General features: G+C 42.8%; 1 protein-coding gene across 1 annotated transcript in view; it reads left to right on the top strand.

The window, feature by feature from the left end:
- GNS (glucosamine (N-acetyl)-6-sulfatase) overlaps positions 1–16,462 on the top strand; it is a 52,149-nt gene extending 35,687 nt beyond the window's left edge. Inside the window, exons 11-14 of the mRNA XM_077913701.1 lie at positions 8,467–8,574; positions 9,472–9,582; positions 10,987–11,147; positions 13,762–16,462. Coding sequence (XP_077769827.1) covers positions 8,467–8,574; positions 9,472–9,582; positions 10,987–11,147; positions 13,762–13,840 — 459 coding nt within the window. The 3' untranslated portion in view covers positions 13,841–16,462. The remainder of the gene's footprint in view (positions 1–8,466; positions 8,575–9,471; positions 9,583–10,986; positions 11,148–13,761) is intronic.
- The last annotated feature ends 4,187 nt before the right edge of the window (positions 16,463–20,649 follow it).

Raw genomic sequence — 20,649 nt, 5'->3', positions numbered from 1 at the left:
ACCTTGATGAATTCTTGAGGCATGCCTGTCCAGGTGTATTATTGATTGTTTCAAGTAAAAGCAAATTGATACTGGCTGTTTCCAGAGATGCTGAAAAGGCCAAACCGGTCTTCCAACAGTGAACCATTTGAGTCTGGAAGAACTTGTGACAAAAGGGTGTTTGCATTTGGAAGAACTGGGAAATAGGGAATAACTCAGTATGACTCTGAAGTCCCAGACAAATTGCCATCCCCTCCCCATCATGTATCCAGACTGGCAAAATCTGCATGTTGCAGGGGCTGGAACGGGGGATGAGCGACCCTGGGGCAAGGTGTGCATGCCTTAATGGATATTGGGGCAATACAGGAGTAAGTTTAATCCTATCTGTCTGAATTTCTATAGGGTCTGCATTTGTTATTCTCCCAATGTCAGAATTTGAAGTGGCCCACAGATTTTTCAGGCATCTCAGTTAAAGTAAGAGATTTCGAGGATCCCTGGGTGGCTCAGCGGTTTGGCGCCTGCCTTTGGCCCAGGGCGCGATCCTGGAGTCCCGGGATCGAGTCCCACGTCGGGCTCCCGGTATGGAGCCTGCTTCTCCCTCCTCCTGTGTCTCTGCGCCTCTCTGTCTCTCTATGTCTATCATAAATAAGTCTTTAAAAAAAAATAGATTTCTGTTGGAACAATTCTTCATCTGTAACAAAGACAGATTATAAGGAACATCAGATCAGGTTCAGGTTGGTCAGGAGATTCTAAAGTGAGGTCACATTAGCAGCAAAATTTTTTAGCCCTTTTAATTTAGACAGATCTCTATAAATTGGGGCTGTAATGCAGAGTGAAAAAGGAGGCTTTTTAGTAAAAAGTCCCAAAATCATTTATACTGATCAAGATAGAAATTCTGTCTTTATTAGATACCTCTAGTAATAAACCTTTTCACTCTTAAGGGATTTGTTGCTATGAGAGCGGGGTTTGTTGTTTTGTGTTTTTTTAAGATTTTATTTATTTTCAAGAGCACATATGCAAGCAGGGTAGGGGTGCAGAAGGAGAGAGAATTCGAAGCAGACTCCACATTGAGTGCAGAGCCTGATGTGGGGCTCGATCCCACAACCCTGAGATCATGACCTGAGCCAAAATCAAGACTTGGTCATGCTTAACCTACCGAGCCATCTAGGTACCCCAAGAGTGGGATTTAAAATATAAAGTATAGCCCTGATATCTATCAAAATTGAGCAAATTACTTGATTAGTTTTATTTTCCCCTTGGGTGCTTAAGGGTATTACTGATAGCAGTTTACTGGAGGGTCCCTTGGAGCCCTGTCAGTTTTGGGAATGACCCATATAGGAGCTCTTTCTTGAGGACATTGAAGATCTGTGTAGGGCCTTTGAGGACAGTTTCTGTAAAGTGCCCCAGTTGATTACAAATGAGATATTTGGCTCTGGACCAGCCATTTGATGATGGATTTTTCTAGAAGGGTATGATGTGGGAGACCCAGTAAGGCCCTTAGATTGGCAGACCTTTGTTTATGATCTTGGTCCAAATCTTTTCAAAGTGTTTGGCTGAGGTCACAAGTTCAATCAGGCCGGTGGCCTCTCATCCTGTTTTCTTTTTTATTAATCCATTCATTTTAGGAAATAATCCATTTACAAACAGGGCAGCTTGAGCAGGTTGTATGGAATCAGGAGTACATAGGAAGAACACCTCCAAACAGGCTTCAGATTCTGCTGCAGATTCATCTTTTATTTTCATGTTTGAATAACAGACCAATGAGTGTAGCAGGGAAGACTGTAGGAATGGCTGTTAAAATACCAGTTTGTATGTTTCCAGGTTTTTGTGGTCCATAAGAGGACTGTGTTGGTGATTGAGGATCTTGAATATCATCCTTAGGATTATGCCATTCTGCTTCCCAAATACATTTTTGGCCTTCATGAGGTTCTACCAACATGTGTACAAGCTGATAAATCTCTAGCAGCCTGGGGTCATAGACCCTCATAATGATTCTAAACCCCTCAGAAAACTTGGATTTTCTTCCTGAGGTTTAGGAAGTTCTTTTAGCTATGGCCCTTAACTCAGTCTTTGACCAAGAAGTGAAAGAGACCTGAGAAGGATCACTTGCAACCTCAGGTGGTTGTGTTTTGTTTTAATTTTATTTATGCATTTGAGAGAGAGTGCATGCACATACGTGAGTGGGGTGAGGGGCAGAAGCAGACTCCCCACTGAGCAGGGAGCCCAACTCAGGATTCGATCCTGAGACTCCAGGATCATGAACTGAGCCAGAGGCAGACCCAACTGATTGAGCCATCCAGGCGCGCTCAGGTGGTTTTATTTGTTTTTGTTTTTGTTTTTTTAAGGTGGTGGTTTTATTTGTAAAGGTAGCTGGTTAATAGTCTCCTTGGAGTGGAAAGGCATTTTTGACAGAACTAGTAAACACAGGAGTACTCACGTTAAGAAGGATAGAGAGGAGCATAGGAGTCAGTCCTATCATCTTTTATTTTAGATACCTCTCTGTCTTTCATGTTTCCTTGTCTTCTGAAATGAATCTTTTAGTGAGGCTATTTTGGAATCTTGAAACCTTTTGGAAGCCTCTTTATACCGATTAAAATAGGTCTCCCATTCTTTTCATTTAATTCAGGAACCCTTACTTTCAAGTACAATTTTTTTAAATTGAAATATAGCTGATGTACAATATTACATTGGTCTCAGGTGTACAGCATAGTGTTCAACAGTTACATAGGAAACAAAGAGATCACCACAGTTCATCTAGCTACCTTCCATCACCATACAAAGTTACTACATTAATAACTGTATTCCCTATGTTGCACACTGCATCCCTGTCTTATTTATATAATAACTGGTAGTTTGTATCTTTTTATCCCTTTCCCTATTTTATCCACCCCCTCACCATCCTCCTTCTAACAACCACCAGATTGTTCTCTGTCTCTAGGAGTCTGTTTCTGTTCATTCAGATTTTTTTAGATTGTGCATAGAAGTGAAATCGTATGGTATTTGTCCTTCACTGACTTCCTTCACTTCTAATTTGAATGCCTTTTATTTCTTTTGCTGGTCTGATGCGACTAGGACTTCCAATCCTATGTTGAATTAAAGTGGCAAAAGTAGGCATCCTAGTCTTGTTCCTGATCTTAGGAGAGAAGCTTTCCACTTACTACCATTGACTATGACATTAGCTGTGGTTTTGTCATACATGGCCTTCATTATGTTGAAATGTTTCCTGTATACCCACGTTGTTGAGTTTATTATAAATGGATGTTGAATTTCATCAAATGCTTTTTCTGCATCTGCTGAAATGATCATCTGACCTGATCGTGACCTTAGCCAAAGGCAGACACTTAACCAACTGAGACACTCAGCACCCCTGATTCTTATCTTTCTTTTTAGTAATGTGGCATATCATGTTGATTGATTTGCGGGCCTTAAACCATACTTGCTTCCATGGATACTTGACCATGGTGTATGATTTTTTTTTTTTTTTAATGTATTGCTTAGTTCAGTTTACGGATATTTTGTTGAGAATTTTTGCCTCTATGTTCATTAAGGATACTGGCCTATAATCTGTGTGTGTGCATGCGTGTGCATGCATGTGCATAGGTATGGGAGGGGGGTGGTCTTGGTTTTTGGTATCCAGGTAATGCCAGCCTTGTAGAATGAAAAATTTAGAAGCATTCCTTCCTCTTTGAGTTTTGGAAAACTTTGAGAAGGATATGTATTAATTCTTCTTTAAATGTTTGGTAGAATTCATCTGTGAAGCCATCTGGTCTTGATGGGAGTTTTTTGATTACTAACTCAGTTTCATTACTAGTAATTGGTCTGTTTAGATTTCCTACTTCTTGAATCATTCTTGGAAAATTTTATGTTCCTAGGAATTTACCCATTTCTTCTAGATTGTCCCTTTTAGTGTAACTTCTCTTTCACTTCTGATTATATTTATTTAGATCCTCTATATTTTTTTCTTTTTTTTTTTTCTCTATATTTTTTTCTTGATGATTCTTACTAAACATTTATAAATTTTCTTTATTTCTTCAAAGAACCAGCTTTTAGTTTCACTGATCTTTCCATTGTTTTTTAGTCTCAATGTCATTTATTTATGCTCTGATCTTTGATTATTTCCTTTACTAACTTTGGGCTTTGTTCTTTTTTTTAAATTTCTTTAGATGTAAGGTTAGATTGTTTGAGATCTTGGTTTCTTGAGATGGGCCTGTATCACTATAAACTCCCCCCCCCCCCCTTTAAGCATTTTATTTATTTGAGAGTAAGTGTGTGTGTGCGCGCCTGCACAGAGTTGGGGAGGGAGAAGCAGACTCCCTGCTGAGCAGGGAGCTTGATGTGGGTGGGGCTCAGTCCCAGGATCCTGGGATCATGACCTGAGCCAAAGGCAGATGCTTAACTGACCAAGCCACCCAGACACCCCTAAACTTCCCTCTTAAAATTGTTTTTGCTGTGTCTCCTACATTTTGAACTGTTTTACTTCCATTTCCATTTGTCTCAAAGTACTTTTTCTTCCTCTTATTTCTTTGTTGACCCATTGGTTATTTAATATCATGTTGCTTAGCCTGCATGTGTTTCTTCCAGTTTTCATCTTACTTTTGTTGTTGTAGTTGAACCTATTATTAACCTACAAAAATTTATTACTTTTAGGTGCATATCCTAGCGATCTGACATATATGTACATACACTGTGAAATGGTCACCATGGCAAGTGTAGTTACTGTCAGCATTCATGACAGTACTGATTACGTATATTCCATTTGCTGTGCTTTTCATCCACATGACTTAATTATTTTATACTGAAGTTTATCTCTTAATTTCCTTCATCAACTACACTTATTCCCCTACATTCCCCTCTGGCAGCCACCAGTTCTCTGTCTCTATGACTCCGATTCTGTATTTATGTTTGTTTCTTCAATTCCACATGTAAGTGAAAGCATACAGTATGTCTTTCTCTGACTTATATCACTTAGTATAATACCCCCTAGATCCATCTATGCTGTCAAAAATGGCAAGATCTTATTCCTTTTTTATGGCTGGGTAGTACTCCATTGTATATATACACATTTTCTTTGTCCATTCATCTATCAATGGACACTTAAGTTGCTTCCATGTCTTGGCTGTTGTAAATAATGCTGCAGAGAATAGGGGTGCATATATCTTTTCAATTAATGTTTTAAAGTTCTTCGGGTAAGTACCTAGAAGTGGGACTGCTGGAGAGTATGGTAGTTCTGTTTTTAATCTTTGGGGAACCTCCATACTGTTTCCCATAGTGACTACACTTCTTGTAGTTGATTTCTAGTTTCATACCATTGTGGTCAGGAAAGATGCTTGATACAATTTCAGTCTTCATAAAATTCATTGAAACTTGTTTTGTGGTATAACATGTGATCTATACCAGAGAATGTTCTATGTGCACTTGAAAGAATGTGTATCCTGCTGTTTTAGGGCTAGAATGCTGTGTACATATCCATCTAGCCTAAGGTGTCACCTAAGATCAGTTTATTGATGGATGATGTATCCATTTGATGTAAATGGAGGTGTTAAAAGTCCCCTACTATTATTGTATCATTGTCCATTTATATCTTTGTTAATATTGGCTTTATGTAGTTAGGTGCCCTTATGCTGGCTGCGTAAATATTATATGATCCTGTTGGACCGATTCCTTCCTTATTATGTAGTGCCCTTCTTTGTCTTGTTCTAGCCTTTAATTTTAAAGTCTTCCCCTGTAAGTATTGCTACCTCAGCTTTGTTTTAGTTGTCATTTTTGTGGAATATCTTTTTTTCCATCCTTTTGCTTTCAGCCTATGTGTTGTTTAGATTTGAAAGAAGTCTCTTGTAGGCCACATATATATGGTCTTGTTTTTATCCATTCAGCCACCCTGACCTAGGTGTGTTTTTTGATTGGAGCATTCAGTCCATTTGCATTTAAAGTACTTATTAATAGATATGTACTTATGTCATCATCTGTTTTCTGGTAGTTTTTGTAATTGTGTTCTTTCTTGCCCTTGTAATTTGGTGACATTCTTTAGTGTTTGTTCCTTTATTTTTTGTGTATCTGTTACAGGTATTTGGTTTGTGGTTACTATGAGGTTCATGTAGAACATCCCATGTATATGGCAGTCTATTGTAAGTTGATAGTTATGTAAGTTCAACTACATTTTAAAAGCACTACATTTGTAAAACCCCCTCCCCGGGTTTTATATTCTTGATGTTATATTTTATATCTTTTTGTATCCCTTGACTAATTATTGTAGATCTAGATTATTTTACTACTTCTGTTTTTAACCTTTAGGTAGGTAGGTGGTTGAGTCACTATCTTTACTCAGCAGTGAGATTTTGACACTCTTAACATACTACCAGTGACCAAGAGTGATTTACTGGGGACTGGCCAAGAGAAGGCTGTGCGCACCACCAGCAGGTCCCAGTATGGACTAAACCAGCAAACTCCAGCAAATGGGGACTGAGGACTAGAAAGAGATTCCATATAACTGTGGAACTGCAGATAACCAAGGGCTGGGAAATTGAGTCCTGAATGGAACATTCTGCTAGCCCAAGGTGACCAGCTAAGCCCTAGACAGGAAAGCCAATTAGATGAGGATAGCAACCCACAGCCCTCAGAAATGGTGAAAGAACCGTGAACTCAAAAATTAGGTTTGTGAGGGAGCACCTGGTTGGCTCAGTTGGTTGAGCATCTGGTTCTCGGATCTCAGCTCAGGTCTTGATCTTAGGGTTGTGAGTCAAAGGCCTATGTTGGGCTCCACCCTGGGGATGGTGCCTATTAAAAAAAAAAAACCAAAAACAAAAAACGGGTTTGCAAGTATCATGCCAGTGGTTCTCACTGTCCCAGAATGCTGTCAGAAGTTTGGTTGAGCTCCTGGCACTGCCACGCAATCTGTTAAAAATTTATTCAGTGATGAATCAGGCAGCAGCTCCTCTACAATAGAAGGTAGCCTCTGCAGAGCTGTAGAAGAGGGAAAGTTTTTAAGGTAGAAAGGGGGTGCATAATGGAAATTATTAGCAAAGAATGCATTGTTTTGGGTAAGGTCACTCTCCTGAGGGGAACGGAAAGGCGTATGGGGCAGATTACCTCACTTGTGTTAACCAGGCGATTTCAAGTTAACTGGCAAAAGTTACATTCCTGGAGGATTAAAACTGCAACTAGGTTAGGTATTAAGTCCTGGTTTGTTGGTGCGGGTTTAGCACAAGTGACTCCATTTTGGGCTTGCTGTCCCCTTTTTAAAACCACAAATCAGACTTTGATTAGTAAGAGTATAGACCATTTTAAGAGTACATTCTGACCTGATCTCCCTATATTCATCTCTCTACTCCGTCTCTAGATTCTGCTACTAGGATGACCTTTCTAAAGCAGTCTTGAGTGTGTTCCTTCCCCGCTTAAAAGCCTCCCATTGCTTTCCACCATCTGCTCTTCTTTACAGAACAAGTAGCCACAGCAGCCTCCTGTCAGCACCTTTTTCTGTATGGTTACCACGTCTTTCTATTCCTTGTCTGACAGCTGGATTTCAGGAAACTTTCTACCAAGTGTTCTGCTTCCTTCCAGTGTTAGTATTGTCCTTTTATTTTTTTTAATTTTTATTTATTTATGATAGTCACACAGAGAGAGAGGCAGAGACACAGGCAGAGACACAGGCAGAGGGAGAAGCAGGCTCCATGCACTGGGAGCCTGACGTGGGATTCGATCCCGGGTCTCCAGGATCGCACCCTGGGCCAAAGGCAGGCGCTAAACCGCTGCGCCACCCAGGGATCCCAGTATTGTCCTTTTGATACAAAACTTCCTTTATTTCTTTAGCCATTTATGTACCTGTCCTGAACTTTCCCATCTCAAATGCTTTTGCTTCTTTCCTTTCACTCCACTAATGTGCAGTGAAGAATAAATGAGTTCATGTGTGTACAGTATCTTCATTCTAACCAGAAGAACTTTGAACCAGCCATGTTTATTTAATTTTTGTCCTTGAATTAGGCTGTGAATTTCTTCATCAGAGTTTAGAAGAATTTTTTTTTTTAAGATTTTATTTTAGAGGGGAAATGCCCGGGAGTGGAGACAAAGATAGGGAGAAAAACCCAAGCAGACTCCACCCTGAGTGCCAAACCCAATGCAGGGCTCGATCCCACAACCCCAAGATCAGACCTGAGCTGAAACCAAGAGTCGGGCACTCAACCAACCACACCATCAAGGCACCCTTGGAAGAATTCCCAGACTTTATGGCTTCATTGCCAACCTGCTTCACAGAAAGTCTTGGGAAGTAACTATTAAATGCTCAAAGCATTGGACTGTCACTCGTAAGGCTCTGCACATTACGAAACGTGATACTCAGAAGCCTTTGCATCAAGTTCTGCCGTTCTCTTTAGCTACTTAACAGTCCAGTGAGTTTGGACTCCCACATCCCCTTTAGCAGTAAGAATATATAACTTTGTGATCCTTATCACAGTCTGTATGCCTCACAGAAACCACTACTGCTCTTCCTTCCAGAAGGGTGCCAGAAATCTGACTTGGCGATCAGATGTCTTGGTGGAATATCAAGGAGAAGGCCGTGATGTCACCGACCCAACCTGTCCTTCCCTGAGTCCTGGAGTATCTGTAAGTAATGGCTTGAGTTGGCTTAGACAGCTTCCTTAGCAATAGCACAGCAAAGCATTGGTTTAGAGGGGTCAAGAATTAAAACCCTTAATCTGAGTCTCAATCCTTTCACTTGGTCAGTTGACTGTAGAGATTTGTAGACAAACAAGGCAAATTTAATAATCCTGAAAATGTTTCTGACCTATTGTCAGAATGTCCACCTTGACTTCTTCAGTTTCTGTAACAAGTTACGTGTATCTACCCATGTTATTTATTCCCCGTGTTTTTCTACCCTTCCCAAAAGCAGTACCATTGTTTTTAAGGGAGGTTATCAGTGGCATGGAGTTAGAGATGCAGGGTTGCCACAGTTATATCCAAGTGCCATCATACGTGTCTTGCTTGGGGGCAGCGAGGCTGGCCCCAGAGGTGGTAAGGGCAACGTTGGCCTCACTTTGGATAATGGGAAATAGGAAAGTCTGGGAAGCCTAATACCAAAGTGTAAGGAATAGCAAAGAACCAACCAAAAGTTGGTAAGGAAGACATGAAGAATTTACCTGCAGCTGATTCCACAAAGCTCACTTGAGCCTTTTTCTCCAGCCCGTTAATATACCTTAGACATGACTGAATAGGAGATTGCTTTGGTCTCCATCCATTTTCCAGTTGCTTGCTACAACAGATTCTAGTCAGGAGATCAGCAGACGGTCTATACAAACCACCACAAACATGGTCCTTAATCAAGTTAGCCACAAGTAAGGAACAAAGCCCACATCTATTTGTAATTGACTTCTCTGTGGAAGGTTTCCTCATTTCTGTCCAGTGGTAGGTCTGGCTTGAGCCAACTTGATTACCCCTGAAGGCAAGTGGTATTTGTTACTATAGAAGAATTTTCTTGACTTAACTTTTTAAATATCCCTACAGCAATGTTTCCCAGACTGTGTCTGTGAAGATGCTTACAATAACACCTACGCCTGCGTGAGGACCATGTCAGCACGGTGGAATTTACAGTATTGTGAGTTTGATGACCAGGAGGTAAGAAGGCCCTCTGCCTCCCCTGCCCCTGCGTGTCCTAGTGCCAGTGCCTTATTAGCTGGACTTGGCAGCAGAAGAGCAATTCCAGGGATGTTCCCTAGGGAAGATAGGTTTCTTATCTGTACTTCCACTCAGGCTTCCTTCAGTTAAGAAAATAGAGGGGCGCCTGGATGGCTCGTCGGTTAAGCATCCGACTTTTGGTTTTGGCCCAGGTTGTGATCTCAGTGTCCTGCGATTGGGCCCTGCACTCGGCACAGTCGGCTTGGGACTCCCTTCCTCCCTCCCTCCCCGCCCCCCCCCCCCCCCCCCCCACTGCACACACACCCACGCCCTCTCTGTCTCTCAAATCTTAAGGAAAGGAAGAAAAGGAAAGAAAGAAACAGAATTCCACAAAGCCATACTACACCCCTCTAACTGTGCCCTTTCTGGATGAGATTTTCCTCACCCCCACTACCACCCAAACATGCTTTAAACGCACCATCCACTTTTGAGATTGCTACAGGTCTGGTCTGTTTGCTTCCCTAATAGTTTGGGATCAGAGTAAGACACTTCTACTCTATGAAGGTGAAAGGAGTTGGGACATTTGCTAGAAGGCTTACTGGCAACCAGCTTGTTCAGAACCTTATGTCTCCACAGCATCGCAGTCCAGAGCTGCTCAAATAGATAAGCAGGGGGCATCAAAACCAAGACCAGGAGGCCCCATCCATGTAAGAAGGTGGCTTTTAGCTACCAGAGATCAGTATGGATTGTCTGAGGATCTCATGCACTGCAGTCCCTTGTGGTTTCTACTGTTCCTCAGCATGTGCTCATCTGGCAACCCACGTCTTGCCATATGGAGCCGATGCTCATTGTGTTTCTCAGAAATGGACTCACTTGCCACTCGTTTGTGGCTCATGAGCACTTTGGACAGCAGGCAGAAGAGCATCGTTCGGAATCAATTCTTGTTCCTCCTTCTCCCGTGACATTTACCTGTCATCTTCCTAGCGTATCACTTAACTCCAGTTTGGAGAACAAAGTACAGGGGAGGGGGAGAGAATGGTGATACATTCGATATATCTAATGTCAGAAACAATGGGATTGTGTCCTTTCCCAATTGGTGTGGGACATCCAAAACTGCTTTTTAAGACAGGAAACTTCAGCATCTGTACAACACAGGTTAGAGAACTTTCCATATCTAACTTAACAATTCTAAGGCATCAATAAACCTTCAAATGTCAACTCACTTCTGAAACAGTATTACCACCGAGTCTACTTTCTGTGACCTTGCTATTTGAGGGTCCTGCATTCTGTTCTTGCTCTTATAAGGTAGTTTGTCCTCCTGCCCCATTTAGACATAATCCACACAAGGAGTATTTCAAATATAATGCTTGCCCTTTTCTTTCCTCCATCTTTTCATTCTTATAGGTGTTTGTAGAAGTCTATAACCTGACTGCAGACCCAGACCAAATCACAAACATTGCTAAAAGTATCGACCCAGAGCTTTTAGGAAAAATGAACTACCGGCTGATGATGTTACAGTCCTGTTCTGGACCAACCTGCCGCACTCCAGGGGTGTTTGACCCTGGGTAAGTTTCCATCTTCTTCGATGGCTTTGCAAAGTTGTCTGTTGCAGTCATGTCATTCTTGAAGACATTAAGGGAGCCTGATGGCCCTTCTGGCCTTCAGCTAAGCTGTGTTTCTCATTGTTCTGCTTTATAGTAGGAATGCTGTGTCTTAGTGCGTTACCTCTTGTGCTGGGAAGATTTTTGCTCTTCGGTGCCAGTCGCTGCTTTAGCTGCAGGCCTAGCCCTATTCCCTGCCATGTGGGACTCTTCTTCCTCCTCTTCGTCGTGTGATTCTTGTCATGGTACCAACTTGATTGCACTGGTGACCGTGGGGTTTCTTTAAGCCAACCAAGTGCTACCCTGTTCCATAGCACTTCCGAGAGGGGGTATGCCTTCATTTCATTTCGGAGAAAACCCAATTAGACTGAATGCTTGCCAGTAAACTTAATATGCTAAACACACAAAATGAATTAGAAGCTCTAGACTCTGAAATGTTGAAATACGTAAGACCACTGTAGTATATGAAGGCAGAAAAGATTTTTATCACCTACTAGGCCAGCTCTGTTCCTCCCACTCACTCCTGAAATAGGAACTTTTCACCAGTGACATTGGGTCACAGGACACCATACATTTGAGCTGCCTGTGGCATGAAACTTGTCAATTTGTGCTTGAAGATTATGAAACCTCATTATTTCAGTTCTTCTATCAATTATAGGAAAGAGGGGGAAATTCGTGTCCTAAGCTGATGGAAAGTAGTAACTCAATTACTTAGCTGTCTTAGTGTGAAATATCCTCAGTACACATTAGAGAGTAATGTTTGTGACTGAGCAGAAAAACTGTGTATAGACTGTTAAGTTTAGGGGCACCAGGATGGCTCAGCCAGTTAAGCGTCCCACTCTTGGTTTCAGCTCAAGTCGTGATCTCAGGGTCATGTTTTAAGCCCCGAGTGGGGCTATGTGCTCAGCTCAGGGAGTCTGCTTGAGATTCTTTCCCCTTCTCCTCTCGCATGCTCACTCACTCTAAAATAAATCTTTAAAAACAACAACAACAAAAAAATCTTTTGCTTCTAAATGCTATAAATAGAGCCAAAGAGACATGGAGACCAGTAGACTACAATTAGGTAACAGTATAAAAAGACCACATTTTTAGACTTTTTTTTTTAGAAAATCATAATTTTCTATCACTTAAGGGTTTTTTAAATACAGATAACCCTGTTAATGCTATAATTGGTCAGGCATTCCAACTGCCCAGCTTGGAGCTTTCCTCCACATTAGTGAAATGCGTCCTCTTATGCCAGTGTCAGTCTCTAAAATAGTTGACAAATGATGATTTTGCAGTTTGCAACAGTTACTTTGCTCAGAATGTTTTACCAAATAAAATTAGAGCTCTAGAGCAGTCTCCGGATGACTCTTGGAAGAGGGTCAGGTCTTCTACCTCTTGGTGTGGTGTTTGGCCACACGGTCCCTGCCCAAGCTGCTGCTAGAACACGCACCTACCTGCTCTGCGGCAGCTGGTTGGCCGGATGCAGCATCCCCCTTGGTTCTCTTGAGCATCAAGCCGCAAGTGTTAGGACTTAACCATAGAATTTCCATCCAGCCTTTAGAGCCCTTAGGCACATTTGTCCAAGGGTCACCCTGTCAGAAGAGATACAGCAAGACCTCGTGACTCTCAGGCAGGCTTCATTTGTGGTAACTATAATTGTCTTGCTCGTGTTCTAAGAAGCATATTACTGACACTGTAGGTGCTGGCTTCACTAATGTTAGCCTCAGCTATTTAAACCACCTGATTTCTTTTTAAGCTCCTTAGCAGTCATTTATTCTTTCCCACCAAACACTGAGGTCTGTAGGATCCTTTGAAAATGGGGGTCAGCAGGCTAGATCCTACAGGCCCAATCCAGTCACCACTCTTTGAAAACAGCCACAAACATTCGTTTACATACAGCAACGAAGTTGAATGTTGGGACAAAGAGTGTATGGCCTGCCCTTGGTCTAAAATAATGCTAAATAATTTATCCCACAGATTGCAGGTAAAAGTAAAATACGACGTTGTGTCTAGCCTACACGTGTAACATATCTTTGCAGCCAATCTACCTTCTTTAATTTTACCACCCAAGGAAAAGAATAAATGCTGATACCTGACACTTGGCCAACTTCTATGATGTGCCAGATAGTTTACGTGAATTGCATTGCCTTACTATTTTCTTGGTAGCCAGAGCTTAATGACTTCTGTGAGTTCATAATGAGCCAGCTGGAAACATGTCTGGATGTCTGGGGTGCACACCTGTGTTCTTACCTGTCATTCCGTCTGAACTGTGAAAGAAAGGGCTTTGAAGCTGCTGGTAGGGCTCCAGCAAGGGCTAGAAAAGAAAACACCTCAAATCTTGCCTCCTCCTGATGCCTTGAGATTAACCTTGCTTATTTTTCTTCTCTCTGCTTGCTACTGCATTGTTTTGTGCTCGCTTCCTTGGATGGAAACGCTCTCACTTATGCAGTACTTCTGTTTTGTACTGCGGCCTTTACCACTGGATTCCTCTCTGGTGATTTAATTGTTCCTTTATCTGCCTTCTGCCATCCTTTCCACTGAACATTCTGAGTGAAGTGCTCAATGTGACATCCTTTTTTTTCTCCTCCCACAGATACAGGTTTGACCCTCGTCTCATGTTCAGCAATCAGGGCAGTGTCAGGACTCGAAGGTTTTCAAAACACCCTCTGTAGCAACCTCTGCAGTTGGATCCCTGCACGCCTCTGTCTGATGAAGTGATTGTAGTAGGTATCTGTAGCTAGTCCTCAGGACCACGCCTGGAAAAGTTTCTGGACTGGCTCTAAGTCCTGTTGAAAAAGCAACCCAATCAGCTGACTTCCTTGTGCAATGTGTTAAACTGTGAACTCTGCCCTTGTGTCAGGAATGGCTGGCCCTGGTCCCTTCATTCAGCTAATAAGGAATGCTCCTGAGGTCTTTGTCCTCACCATACCCTTTCTGTCCTGGGGTTAGAGTTCTTGATTATTCCCCATGAGGTCAAAGTCTGAATTTGTAAATCCATTCAGATAAATGGCAATACGTAGGGCTGGGGGGCGGGGGGGATATTTTAGAGCTTGACCACTTCACTATCAAAAATACCAACATCACACAGCTTGAGTATCCATCAGAGCAAGAACAAGTACCGCCATTTCCAGATTAGTAGAAATATATTGTTTATAATATCCATCACAATGTGATAAGGTCACAAATTCAAAACTTGCCTGTCAACCAAGCACTGGGTTTTTTTTGGTTGGTTTGTTTTTTGTTTTTTCATCCTGGGCTGGTGCTACACTGAAATAGAACAGTAAGGTTTTGGTAAAGGCTAATTCCAAGTAGTTATTTTTTGGTAAAGACTAATTCCAGGTAGTTTAAAAAAAAAAAAAAAGTGATCTTTTTATATCTCCTTCCTGGTGGCTGCTAACCACAAGAAGGAATGTCTTTTCTCTCGATAACTACCCCTCCAAGATCTGCAAAGCAAAGTGGCTTAGTATCTCAGCAGAGAAAAGAACTTCCAGGGGTGGTGAAGGTCGCATTTTCTGAGGGCCCTGGTAGACAGGGCTCTCGGGGTGACAGGTGGAAGGGCTGTAGTTGGGATATAGTTAAGTGCCTGTCTCGCAGGGAGCCTCGGTTTGTTTTGACTCTCTGCATTTTGTTGACATTCTGTTCATTTGGTATAGTTGGTGCAAAGTTCCAGCTGCTTTACACCCTCCTTTCTTTCTTCCCTTTCAGAGTTCTTTGTGAGTGGAGTCTTGCATATTTTGGGGCCTCACTCACTCTTCCCCTGTCAAAGCCAGATGTTGTTGACATTTCCTCACTGTTCAGAACACCTACAGTTGTAGGTTTCTGGGCTCCAAAACCAATCCCGTTTCTATTGTTTTCTTCACAAGAAAGCTAATCTGTGGTGGGACGGCAGGGCGAGGAGGAAGAGCTGTGGTTTATAACCTGTTCAACTCAGGCAATAGTGATTTTAGCTTTATTTAAGGTCTTAGGTTGAGCTTTAAGCACTTTGTAAGACTTGGCTGTAAGCAGCTTCTCTGTCAGAACTCCAGAGAGCCACGCTGGGTTAATAGCCATTGGGTTTGTTCCTTTACCTCACACAATCCCAGTTAACTGTGGTGGTATTTAGAGGTGAAATAGGCAAGTGAGATGAACACCTCTGCTGTGAATGTTTTAGGGAGAGAAATTCTAAATATTTTGTAACTGAAAGCCAACTACAATGTTAAATATGGGTATCAGCTTTATTCTACACTTTGATTCTTAACATTTCTCAGTCAACTTCTACCTTCATGAAAGTTGACCATAGTTATTCCTGAATAAAAAGAAATCAACTCTTACCAGGTGGTATATTGTGATGTCCTATTATTCAGTTTTATGATGCTGGTTCCTGAGAGCAGGATAAAGTCGTAAGAGTGACACAAGTCAGCTGCCCGTAGTGAGTAACCCTGCCACACTGCTCGTCCATCCAGCGGACTTCTGCGTGGGTGGTAGGGATGGGATGCCTGCTGTGTCTACCTCTCATGTACTTGGTACATCTCCTAACTTGGGAATGGCCTATAATTTGACTTTCTCTTAGACTGGCTTTATTCTGGATATGGGCCATAGCTTAAGAGACTGTAAAACACGCCGAACTTTTCCGAATGTATATGTACAAGGAACACACTGCAAGAGGCTCGGCTTGTTTCTCCCTTAGTTGTACAAACTTGGATTTTGATTACTTTCTCTTTTAAGAAGGCCTGGTCTGGACTGGTTGGTGCCCTTCAGAGTAGAAAACTATATAACCATTAGCAGTGATCCAAGGCCACAGAATGAACAGAGATTTTGCCTTATAAGATGTCCTATTAAAAGCTGTCCTTCAAATACCAAGCGGGGGAGAACCCCTTTTGAGCATCTTTGAATTTGACCAACTGTACTGTTCCAAAGTACATTTTAATTCACAATACCAAGGTTTTTGTACAAAATAGTAACCGTAGCCATGGAAGTTATACCTTGGTCTGTGAGAAACTTGTTTATTTCTGGTGTCTAAGGATTGGTGCTTTAACAAAAGACGATGGATTGCTCCAGGGTCCTCACTAAGAGAACACAAAGGGTATTTCAGCTGGTGTATCACTGAACGAGATGGGAATACTTGGGTTCTTTACTTTCACCACCACTTAGGTCCCACTGACTTCTGTGAATTCCTGTGTTTGTGTCATCTGTTCCTAGAAATTACTCTGCCCTGGCTTTGTGTCATCTCAGTCACCTGACTTAGAAAGTGCCCTTCAAAAAAGACCCTGTTCACTGCTGCACTTTTCAACAAATTAAAATTTATTTCTGTTCTAGTGGGAATGTGTCCTTTGTTTTAGTCCACAAGTAGTAATTTTGACAGGATGTTTTTTTTCTTTCTTGATGCTGGTTAATGTTTGCATTGGTCACCTAAGACTGGAGGATGGGCCATTTCCTCCTTGGGTGCTGTAATCTCTACCCGGAGCATTCTTCTGTACGTGGTCTCCTGCTGACCTGAATGCGTACCACAGAGAAAATAGGCATTTACAGTTTTGCTGGGAAAAAAGGTCTTATCTTGGCAGACTTTTAAATCAGATAAGACTAAGCTGAACTTCCAAGATGCTTTCTTTTGATGTCCACTCATGTGATCCACTGCCCTACATGAAGACAGACTTATTCTTAAAGGAACGTCTCTGTCACAACCATTTACCTCTGCTCTTGGAACACAGAAAGTAGCTCTGGTCAATACGTAAAAGAATATGAGTGGTTGTGCTTGGTAAATGTTATTTACCGAAACAGGTCAAGATTTTGCCAATCCCTGACCTAGGAGGTTGTCACGTATCTTCCAAATTATGAAAACCAGGTAGAAAAAACATGTTAGAGGACACCTTTAAAGTTGCCAAATCTCTATCAAAAAATAATCTGAGGGGCACCTGGCTGATTCAGTTGGTAGAGCATGCGACTTGATCTCGGGGTCATGAGTTTGAGCCCCACTTTGGGTAGAGAGATTACCTAAAATCTTTTTGAAAAAAGAATGCTTAGCTAAATTCTAGAAAAGTAACCTGAGTATATTACAAGGTGAAGCCAACAAAAAACATTTATTTGTATAGACAAAGTAAGGTAAAGTACAGGCTCTGATGGATCAATGTTCTTTAAGATTTTTTAAAGTAATCTCTCCACCCAACAACGTGGGGGGGCTTGAACTCGACCCCAAGGAGGAGAGTTGCATCCTCTAAAATCTTAAAAAAACATTCTCTGAACCTGCAGATCTGATGCTGATAGGATCGGGAGACTCAAAGGATGTTCGTAATCAGTACTTACTGTGCTAGAACACCTCTGCAGGATGGGTTTTTTCCTTATGCTGCATTTACCCAAGCTCACAAAGTTAGAGAATAAGGATTCCAAAGAAGATCTGGCTTCAAAGCCATCTTTCTGCTAAACTCCACTGTCTCTGATCAAAAAAAGGGTTTTTCCCTCTTCTATTACACATCTGAGTGCCTACTGTGCCCGGCAGTGAGGTAGATTATGAAATGGAATTATTCTGTCCATGACATCTAGGAAAGCATATAGACTGACAACAGATAAACTACCAACCAAGAGGACTCTATCCAGCAAAGTTATTCAGAACTGAAGGAAGAGAGTTTCCCAGAAGACAAGCAAAAGCTAAAGGGGTTCATCACCACTAAACTGGCCTTACAAGAAATGTGAAAGGGACTTTTTTTTAAAGATTTTTTTTAAATTTATTCATGAGAGACAGAGAGGCGTGGAGAAGCAGGCTCCATGCAGGGAGCCCCACATGGGACTTGATCCCCTGGTCTCCAGGATCACGCCCTGGGCTGAAGGTGGTGCTAAAGTGCTGAGCCACCTGGGCTGCCCTGAAAGGGACTTTTTTAAGCTGAAAAGGGTGCTAATTAGCAACAAGATATATGAAAGTATAAATCTCACTGGTAAAGGTAGTGGATCAATCTTAAAGCTAGTATAAGGCTAAAAGGTAAAAGTAATAAAAGTAGGGAGGCCTGGGTGGCTCAGCAGTTGACTATCTGCCTTCCAGCTCGGGGCGTGATTCTGGAGACCCAGGATCAAGTCCCATGTCAGGCTCCCTGCATGGAGCCTGCTTCTCCCTCTGCCTGTGTCTCTGCTTCTCTCTCTCTCTCTCTCTCTCATGAATGAATAAAATCTTTTTAAAAAAATAGTAAAAGCATAGGTACAATAAGGGATACACAAGATAAAATATGTAAAATGTGACATCAAAACCATTAAAAGTTGGGGGAATAGTAAAGATGTGTTCAAGTTACCAACATAGACTGGTATAAATATATGTTCTCTGTAAGCCTTGTAGTAAACATCATGCAAAAAAACACTAGTAGCTGTAGAAACCACCACAGAAAAGTCACCAAACCACAAAGCAAGAAGAAATAGCTATAAAACGGCCAGAAAATAACAATTGGCAGGAAAAATAATAAAATTTTTAAAATGGCAGTAAGCACATACCCGTCAATAATTACTTTAAATGTAAATGAACTGAGGCTCCTGGGTGGCTCAGTTGAACATCCCGACTCTTGATCTCAACTCAGGTCTTGATGTCAGGATCTCGAGTTCAACACCCATGTTGAACCCCTATACCCAGCATGGAGCCTGCTTAAAAAAGAAAAAAAGTAAAAGAACTAAATTCTCCAATCAAAAAACACATGACCAGGAATCCCTGGTGGCTCAGTGGTTTAGTGCCTGCCTGCCTTTGGCCCAGGGTGTGATCTTGGAGTCCTGGATCGAGTCCCACATTGGGCTCCCTGCATGGAGCCTGCTTCTCCCTCTGCCTGTTTCTCTGCCTCTCTCTTTCATGAATAAAATCTTTAAAGAAAAAACACACACGTGACCCACCTACATGCTGCATACAAGGAGCTTACTTCAGCTGTAAGGACACAGGAAAGTGAATGGATGAAAAAGCCATTCCATGCACAAGCAACCAAAGGAAAGCGGCAGCTATACACCCATCAGACAAAATGGACTTGAAGCAAAGGCTAGTAGACCAAGCGGCATCACCTAACACTTAAGGGGTCAATCCAGCAAGAGAAGGTAATGTTTCTAAACCTTTCCTTTTTTGTTTGTTTCTAAACATTTCTGTAACATTTGCATACCCAACACAAGCGCATGTAAAGATACAAAGGAAATATTAACTGAATGCAAAAAAAGGGGGAACCTGTCCCCACTACCTGGATTTACAGGGAAACTAGTCCAGACTAAGGGGGAAGTAGCCACAACCGTACAAGTGGTTTCCTATCCCCACTCCACAGCATGGTGGTTGGAGAGGTCAAAACAGCTCCTTTTTCACACCTCCTGTATTTCCAGAACAGCTGGGGTAAGCCAGCAGCCAGGATGGCTCCTAATGATTCTGTGTGGTGCCTTTCCACATGCCAGCTGGCTGGTCCACGCACCCAATAGGGCAGGCATGTGTGGCAGGTACTGGGTGACACCAGAAGCTAATCATGGAAGACCCCACCACTTGTCCTTGTCCTTGCTCGCTCTATCGGATGGCTCGGGAGGAAACCTGCTGCCATATTATGAAGACCCCAAAGCAGCCAGATGGTTGGGTCTCTATGGTGAGCATCCGAGGCCCGTCAGTGAGCAGCCCCGGCTTGCCAGCCAGCCATGCAAGCAAACCACCGTAGTCTTCCAGCCCCAGTCGAGACTTCAGATGCTGACCAGGGCTGCCATCGTCTGAACTACGGTGTCCCAAAGAGACGCCCAAACCAAAGCACCCTCCAGCTAAGCTGCTTCCCAAACTCCTGACCCACAGAAACCATGTGACAGAACAAATGTTTCAGCTGGGGTATGGGGCGGGGGCGGGGGGTAGCTCAGCGGTTGGGTGTCTGCCTTCAGCCCAGGGCATAACCCCGGGGTCCCGGGATCGAGTCCCACATCAGGCTCCTGCAGGGAACCTGCTTCTCCCTCTGCCTGGGTCTCTGCCTCTCTGTGTCTCTCTCTCATGAATAGTCTTTTAAAAAAAAAGGTTTAAGCTGATATTGAAGTAATTCGTCATGCAGCAACATAGGACTCCTATGATGACAAAATCTGGTTTACCAAGTGAGCAACCGAGGCGAGGCAAGCCTTCCGTCAAAACCTACTCAACTGGGCAGTCCCGGTGGCCCAGCGGTTCAGCGCCACCTTCCACCCAGGTCATGATCCTGGAGACCCGGGATCGAGTCCCACGTCGGGCTCCCCGCAGGGAGCCTGCTTCTCTTTCTGCCTGTGTCTCTGCCTCTCTCTGTCTCTCTCATGTATAAATAAATAAAATCTTAAACAAACCTACTCAGCCGAGGGTGCCCAAGAGGGCCATGCTGTCCGGGGCCGAGGCTCACCTGGTGTCCAAGGTGGGCGAGAACCGTGTGTCACATAGAGGAGGCTCCCGGCTGTTGCCCCACAGCCAGGCCAAGGCTTCCTGCTGCCACGGTCGCCTGCCCGGGCTCGGCACACGTCAGGCCGGGGGGCTCCGGCCGGGGTGGGGTTGGGGGGGGGGGGGGGACAG

Source organism: Canis aureus, chromosome 11, assembly GCF_053574225.1.
Source record: "Canis aureus isolate CA01 chromosome 11, VMU_Caureus_v.1.0, whole genome shotgun sequence".
In the NCBI taxonomy this organism is placed as follows: domain Eukaryota; kingdom Metazoa; phylum Chordata; class Mammalia; order Carnivora; family Canidae; genus Canis; species Canis aureus.
Note: the sequence above shows the minus strand (reverse complement) of the source record. Positions and strands in the feature narration are given on the sequence as shown.